Genomic DNA, 7,936 nt, shown 5'->3' with positions numbered 1-7,936 from the left:
GTACACATTCATTCTAACACACACTCCATCTCACCCCTCTTACACATACATGGTCTTACACAAACACCCATAAACCTTTGGTCTCACACACACACACAACTGCACATCCATGCTCACACAATTACACATCCATGCTTACACACACACAATTACACATCCATGCTCACACACACACACAATTACACATCCATGCTCACACACACACACATGCATTAACGTATCGACAATGAAAATCTGCTGTCTAGCATTGAATCGGTTAAATAAACACACTTTGTTCACTCCAGCATTAAAAAGGTGACGTAATCACACATACATTGTGCACTCCAGCATCTAAGAGGTTAAATATTCTCGTTCACACACTGGGTGACGTTATGTTAGGTGACCCAGCATCCAGCTAGATATCTTCAGAATACCGCTTTCACACCTGATTTCCAGCTATCCCTATTTTCCGTAGGCTTGTCCGACCCTGATAACACCCAATATTTTATTTGAGTCTCAGCCTTTTAACTCTTTAGATCTGCAGTATATATATCGATAGATAGGTCGATCATAAAAAAAAAAGACAAAAATTTGCGTGCTTATACAATACATAAGAAAGAGTCAAATCGTGGTTGAACAAACACAACAAAAAGTGCCCAAAATCTTTGGTCTTAGGGGCACAAAATAGCCCTGGGTATGAAGGGGTTAATCAAACAATAGTAACATACTTTTAATACGGTCTATTGATGCTGTGTTAAACCGTGAGAACCTACAAATAGACTCATATCTTTGTTCATATCGCTGGCGATGGCTAGATTTTTAATTTATCGACTGGTAAGAAAAGGTCATAAGGAATGTTATTTCAAAGCTGTTTGTTTTTTCGCAAAGTTCCTTTTACTTCTTTATTTCTAATGCTGTAAATGATGGGATTTAACATGGGGGCCACAACTGTGTAGAGGATGGACAGTACCCTCTCTCGATTCGGAGAGTAAGTAGAGCGTGGGCGCATGTAGATGACCATAATAGTTACATAGTAGAGAGAAACCACAGTGAGGTGAGAGGCACAAGTGGAAAAGGCCTTGTGTCTTCCTGTGTTGGAGCGGATCTTCAGAATGTTGGAGATAATGTGGACGTAGGACATCAGGGTCAACAAGAACGAAGAAAGACCCAGTAATCCACATGATATATACATTGCTATTTCATTAGATGTAGTATCTCGACAGGACAGTCGTAGGAGCGGCGGCATCTCGCAGAAAAAGTGGTTGAGGTTGTTGGACTTGCAAAAGGGTAGTAGGAAAGTGACGGCCGTGTGAATAACGGAGTTCAAAAAGCTGACAGACCAGGATCCAGCAGTTAGACGGACACAGAGCTTTTTGTCCATGATAGTATTGTATTGTAAAGGCTTACAGATTGCCGCATATCTATCAAAGGCCATTACAGCCAGTATTACAGACTCTGTTGCACCCAGACCGAGATTGAAGCACATCTGAGTCGCGCACCCTACAAAGGAAATACTCTTGTCATTGGATATTGTGTTTTTGAGTATGTTCGGCACTATGGCGGAGGAGAAGCAGATATCAATGAAAGAAAGATTAGTAAGGAAGAAGTACATCGGGGTCTGGAGCTGAGTGTTTATTCTTACCACTGTGATCAGTAGTAGGTTTCCAGACAGAGTGAAAACATACATCAGCAAGAACAGGAGGAAGCTGAAAGCCTGCAGGTGAGGAATGGTGGAAAGTCCAAGAAGGATGAACTTCCTGACAATGGTTTGATTGAGGTTCTCCATAAGATACTGTAACATCTGCCTGAACTGGAAAACCATTTAAAGAATTTATAGTCATACATCTTAGATGATCCATTGGATCTGAGGAGAATTCTATTATAACTTAAAGGTTAAGCACAATACACATGAAACCATCACAGATCCTGGCATAGATTTCTTTCAGACTAAGCTATATTTTAGTTGGACTCAGTTTCGACAACTAATGCCACCTCTGTCCAGGTGAACAGAACTCATAGCATGAACTAAAATGTATAGAAATAGTGTGTGTATCAAAATAGCAAAGTGTCCAATAAGAAGCATGTACTTTCAGAAAAAGCTAGTTGTCTTTGGAGTACTTACCAGAGGTCTTGATAGGAAACAAAATGACAAAACTGCAGTATAAATACTTTTTCCTTCAAAGAAATGTGTTGGCTGCTAAGAGATCGTCACGGTCCAATAGATCTCCAGTTCTTCATGGCTAAAATAAAATACCCGTATAGACAGGGTTACTGCCCATACTGAATACAAATAATTTAAAGTGGGGAGCTTTATATATATATATATCACATCATAGATTTGTCCTCATCTTTCTTTAAACAGTAAATTGGGTGCTAAGGTCTTGTGAATGCCTTGGAGAGTCCCAAAGCAATTAGAGAATTCTTGGCTTTTGGGATTAGACTACCTGCAGATTAAAGTTTTCTCTAGGACTTTCACGCAAACTTTTATTTTTTTCTTTAAATTTTTATTTTTGTTATTTTCATAATACATACAAACAAATTAAACATTAAATAGACAAATACAACAAAAAATGAAGACAGAATAACAGTTGAAAGGTCTAAATATCAAAAACAAAAAAAAAAAAACGGGGATATGTGTTGATTCTTTTATTACTCTTATATTATTTAATTTAATAATCCAGTCCTCATATATGGTTGTTTTTCTTTTCTGTTGTGGACTACTCCATTGCAAGCCTTTCTCCATCTATAATTGAAATAACACTTGATTTCTTAATTGTAGATATAAAAATGGTTTGCTTTCTTTCCAATTTCTTGCTATCACTACTTTCGTAGCTGCCAATATATGAATAATTATTTTTATTTTTAAAGATAATCCAGGTGGGAATATATGAAGCAAAGCCATTTCTAAAGTTTTATTAATCTTAATATTACCTATTTTTTCTAGAAGCTCAACGGCATGCCTCCAAAGAGGCCTTACTTTTATACACGTCCACCATATATGTTTATAATCTCCCCGTTCCTGATTACAACGCCAGCATCTGTCTGAAGAACTTGGAAACATAGATTTTATTTTTGTCGGTGTTAAATACCATTGATTAATTAATTTGAAATAATTCTCTCTAATTGTTAAGGAATGAATATAGATTATAAGTATTATTTATTGCTTTATACCAATCTATTTCTGTAATTTGTTTCGTTGTGTCTCTATTCCATTTTGTTATAGATGGTGTTATTGGACTCTCGTCCATTTTATTGATTATTTCAAATGATTTAGACAATGCTTTTTTTTATTTCTTGTTTATTAAACACATTTTGAAGTTTACAATGAAGTTCCTCATCCTCTTTATATCTAGCTTGTAATATAAAGGATTTTATTCTCAGATAGGTGAATATTTCTGAGCTAGGTATATTAAACTCCCTATGTATTTGATCAAATGATTTTATGTTATCTTTAAACAAAATTTCTTTTAGTTCTTCAATTCCCGCATTTTTCCAAATACTCAAATTTATATTGGAAATAATACGTTCTATGGTATCCAGTTTCGTGTTGTCTAAAACCTTATTAGTTAGATTCAATTTTTTCTTAATCTTTTTCCATTCTTGCAAAGTATCTTTTATTATAGTATTATTTATATATTTTGCCTCTAATTTTATCTGGTATTGCCACATACTTGTGGGTAAGTTAATCTTAACCATAGATCTTTCTATTTTAAACCATGGTTGGTTGGTATTTATTCGACACGCAAACTTTTATTATTCATCAATAGATTTCAGTTAAACAAAAAAGATGTTTCTTAGCCATTCACAGTTCATTCTTGGATTTATTGGAACCCATTTACAAATCAATCAGACTTTAATTATTAACATAATGAAAACTCACTCCTAGCTTTGAATGTTTAGAGATTCCGACAAGACTGGACCTCTTTTTTTAATGGAAAAAAGTCATGGCTGTGTATTATGAGAAGTGGGGAAAGCAGACAGTGGCCATAGTACATATTGGTGCCGACGGTCAGAATCGTCTTCCGTTTGATAAGTGTTTAATAAGTGTTCGTCTATGACAAGGATGTCCAACGTGTCCTTAATGGCCACAAACACAATAAATGTCTTTCATAATGGGTAATGTTGTTCAGTGATGTAGCATGTTAACTAATTACATGTATTTAGCGAGGACATAGTTATGGACCTCTGTCATGGGTTTGGACTCCTCATAGATTAAAAGCCCATCTTTAATCAACCTACAACTAGAAGGCGTCTATCAAGGAAAGGATAGATCATTGCATTCCGTTGAGTTCTTGATCTAAGATTTGCAGAGTTGAAGGGCTCAGCTATGGACAATAATAGGCATTGTAAATTCTTGTACGCTCACCCCCATAGCCTTCTCTCTTTTTTTTTGTACCCCACACTTACCACACAACTTAATCTAGTACAATGCTGTTATTCCTGGAGAATAATCTTTCGGTGTTTGAGAATGGAACCCAATGGCAAGGACCCAAAAGGGTTTCAGGTAGTTCCCAAAGCGTCACAACAGGAGGAGCAGACAAGCCGTAGTCGAGGACAGAACTGAGGTCCAGGTGCAGGTGGACAGTGAAAATCTAGCCCTTTGATGCCCAATGGAAGCAAATTCATAAAGGGCTACTCCTTGCACAGGAGCGTGCTTTATGTACTCCCATGAACTAGAGTCATCAAGTGGATACATTTCATTCTCGAATTGATGAACATGTATTTTAGTTCTTTTAACAGATTGTTTTTTAATGTATTGCGCTTTCATTTTTTACTAGAGTGGCCTTTTTCTTGGGCTGAAAATGAGGACAGAGGGTTTCACTGATCATCGGTAGATGACCTTTCAGGTGAGAAGTTTTTTCTTTAACAGGTTTCATCCCTTGGGTACCAGGTAAACCCAACAGGTAAGTGGAGTTATCTAAATGTATTTTTATCTCATTTGAGTCGAGGGCAGAACCGAGGTCAAGGCTGGCAGGAGGTAGCAAGGTCAAAAAGGATAGCCAAGGTCAGATCAGGAGCGAGAGCAGGAGACGGGAAAGGGACCAGGAACAGAAACCAGGGTGTAATAACGCTGGGGTATCTATGCACAATGGCTCAATAACCTAGCACTGACGGCATGGTGCAACGGGGTTTTATACTTCCTGGTGTCCAAGGCATGCCTCCATTGACAGGAGTAGGAGCTGTTGTATGAAGAATCCTATAGGATATGGTGGTACCCTTTAATTGGATTCTGTGTCTGCCAGCTTGGATGGTGGAACACATGAATCTGCCTGTGGAACGCATGCGTCCGCCAATATTTTTTTGGAGATGAATAAATTATTCTTCACTATAAAGTCATTTGAGCAGAGGCCTCATCACCTTTTGTCTTGTTTACCTTATGTCTTGTTTACCTATTGTGCCGCACTGCAGTATATGATGGTGCTATACAAAATAATAATAATGCTCCAGCATTTGCGTTATACAAAGACGCAGGAAATATTGGTCTGTCAGGAAACAAATTATTGAGCTATTATTATTAATCATGCAGGCTATGAAGGTCAAAGAGACATGTACCTCCTCTAAGACTCCCCCAAGGGCCCACATATATACTGGTTATATACAACAGAAATAATAATAATTTTAATTTTATTTATTTATTATTTTTAAGAAAAAAATATATTTTACTGCAACATTTTGGCAAATAATTCTAAATAAATTATGAGGCTTACATGGTAGACGTAACACAAACTAAGAAAGCATTTTTCTCGAAAGCTAAGAAAGATGTACAGGAACATTTAGTTATTTTTTAAATCATTTTTGGCAGTCTGATCAGATACAGGACGTTGGGGTTCAGTCAAGTTTAGGGTTTAGTGTTGGTTGTCAGTGCATGCAACTTTTTTGGGGGGTATAGAGCCCACCTATACCACTCTCACCCCATCCTGCGCCCAGTGAGGTGAAGTGGTTAAAAGCTAATAAAACACCATCAAGAAGCATACATCCCACCTCGGGTGCCTTGCCACTCTTACCTTGACCTTTGGAATGTTGGGGTTAAAGTGCAATTAACCCTTTGAGAGGCATGGCACCCACCCCTATCTCTCCCCACCCTCTGTCTCCTGGCTGTGGGGTGGAGGCATTTTTTTTCTAGTAACCCCCTCACCTTTAGGTCCTCCAGGTGCAGGTGAACAGTGAAAATCTAGCCCTTGCTTTCATGCTCAATGGAAGCAAATTCATAAAGGGCTACTCCTTGCACAGGAGCGTGTTTTATATACTCCCATGAACCAGCATCCCCAAGTGCATGTTGGATACATTACATTCTCGATTGACTATAATAAGTGTATTCTAGTTCTTTTTACAGGTTGTTGTTTTTTTAATGTATTGAACTTTCAATTTTTCACTGGAGTGGCCCCAATCTTGGGCTGAAGATGAGGACAGAGGGTTTCATTAATCGGTAGATGACCTTTCAGGTAAGAAGTTTTTTCTTCAACAGGTTTCATCCCTTGGGTACCAGGTAAAGCCAACAGGTAAGTGGAGTTATCTAAATGCATTTTTTTATCTCATTTGATCGTAGATGATATATTCACAGTTTGATTGTGTGACTGCAATGTATCCATACATATCATATCATCGTATATTTTGATACTGTGTTAGAGGAAATAATAAACACTTAGAATGGGCTTTAATTACACCTGTATTAGGTCAAGACCTTCTTTAAGTAACGTGCCATTTCATGAAAGAGCCAACATAGCTTTAAGGCGTTTAAAACAAATATCCTTCTCAAAGCGTTTTTGACCTCTTTATTTCTAATACTGTAAATGATCGGATTCAGCATGGGTGTCACCACCGTATACAGGATTGAAACAGCCCTATCCCGATCCGGGGAGTAACTATGCCGTGGTCGCAGGTACATAAACATGATGGTTCCGTAGTAGAGACAGACCACCGTCAAGTGCGAGGCGCAGGTGGAGAAAACCTTGTATTTTCCTTCACTTGAGCGGATCTTGAAGATGTTGGAGATAATGTGAACGTAGGACAATAGCGTCAGCAAGAACGAGCAAAGTGCAATCAACCCACCGGATATGTACACTGCAATTTCATTGAACCATGTGTCCGTGCAAGATATACGGAAAAGAGGAGGCATCTCGCAAAAATAATGGTTGACTTGATTGGATTTACAGTAAGGTAGCTGGAAGGTGAAGACTGCATGGATAAAAGAGTTTAGGAAGCTCACAAACCATGACCCTAAAGCCAAGCATAGACAGAGCCTCTTGTCCATCGTAGTGTTATATTGTAATGGTCTACAGATGGCTGTGTATCGATCAAAGGCCATCACGGCCAGTAGAATACATTCAGTGGCGCCTAACGCCAGATGGAAGTACATCTGAGCTGCACACCCCACGAAAGAAATACTTTTGTCCTGAGATAACGTGCTCACTAGAATTTTTGGCACTGTGGTGGAGGAGAAAAAGAGGTCAACAAGTGAGAGATTAGAAAGGAAAAAATACATTGGGGTCTGAAGCTGGGTATTGAGTCTCACCACCATGATCAGTAGGAGGTTTCCTGACAGTGTGAACACATACATCACCAGGAACAGGCAAAAGCTGATAGCCTTCACAGAAGGTTTGCTGGAGAGCCCTAGAAGGATGAACTCTGTAACAGCGGTTTGGTTCATCTGCTCCATGACATTCCCCCAACAGATACCTAAATATGCTACAGAAAAGAAAGATATTCCTAATATAAATGCCATTGGAAGTAGGCTTCGTCATCTTGTCATATTCTAAGGATTTTACACGGTTATATTGTAACAAAGGTTTAAAAAAAAAAAAAGACGTGTCAACTGAATACCTGAACACTGCTTCTTATCCCCCCCGCCCCACGTTTAATGACAGTAGTAGAATGGATAGTTAATAGTAAGTTAACTGTTTTCATGAAAATTCTACTGAGTTTACAAATTCTACTGAGTTTAGAAGAGTGTTTTATG

General features: G+C 38.2%; 2 protein-coding genes across 2 annotated transcripts; both read right to left on the bottom strand.

Annotated features, from left to right (window-relative positions):
• Positions 1-841: 841 nt before the first annotated feature.
• Positions 842-1,765, bottom strand: LOC128505020 (olfactory receptor 5V1-like). Its single transcript, XM_053475302.1, has one exon. It carries the CDS (start codon positions 1,763-1,765, stop codon positions 842-844), a length of 924 nt encoding a protein of 307 aa, XP_053331277.1.
• Positions 1,766-6,649: 4,884 nt separating this feature from the next.
• Positions 6,650-7,636, bottom strand: LOC128504395 (olfactory receptor 1019-like). The gene has a single exon (XM_053474426.1). It carries the CDS (start codon positions 7,634-7,636, stop codon positions 6,650-6,652), a length of 987 nt encoding a protein of 328 aa, XP_053330401.1.
• Between the last annotated feature and the right edge of the window lie 300 nt (positions 7,637-7,936).

The sequence above is a fragment of the Spea bombifrons genome, chromosome 9 (genome assembly GCF_027358695.1).
Source record: "Spea bombifrons isolate aSpeBom1 chromosome 9, aSpeBom1.2.pri, whole genome shotgun sequence".
Classification (NCBI taxonomy): domain Eukaryota; kingdom Metazoa; phylum Chordata; class Amphibia; order Anura; family Pelobatidae; genus Spea; species Spea bombifrons.
This window is presented reverse-complemented; position numbering and strand designations above follow the sequence as displayed.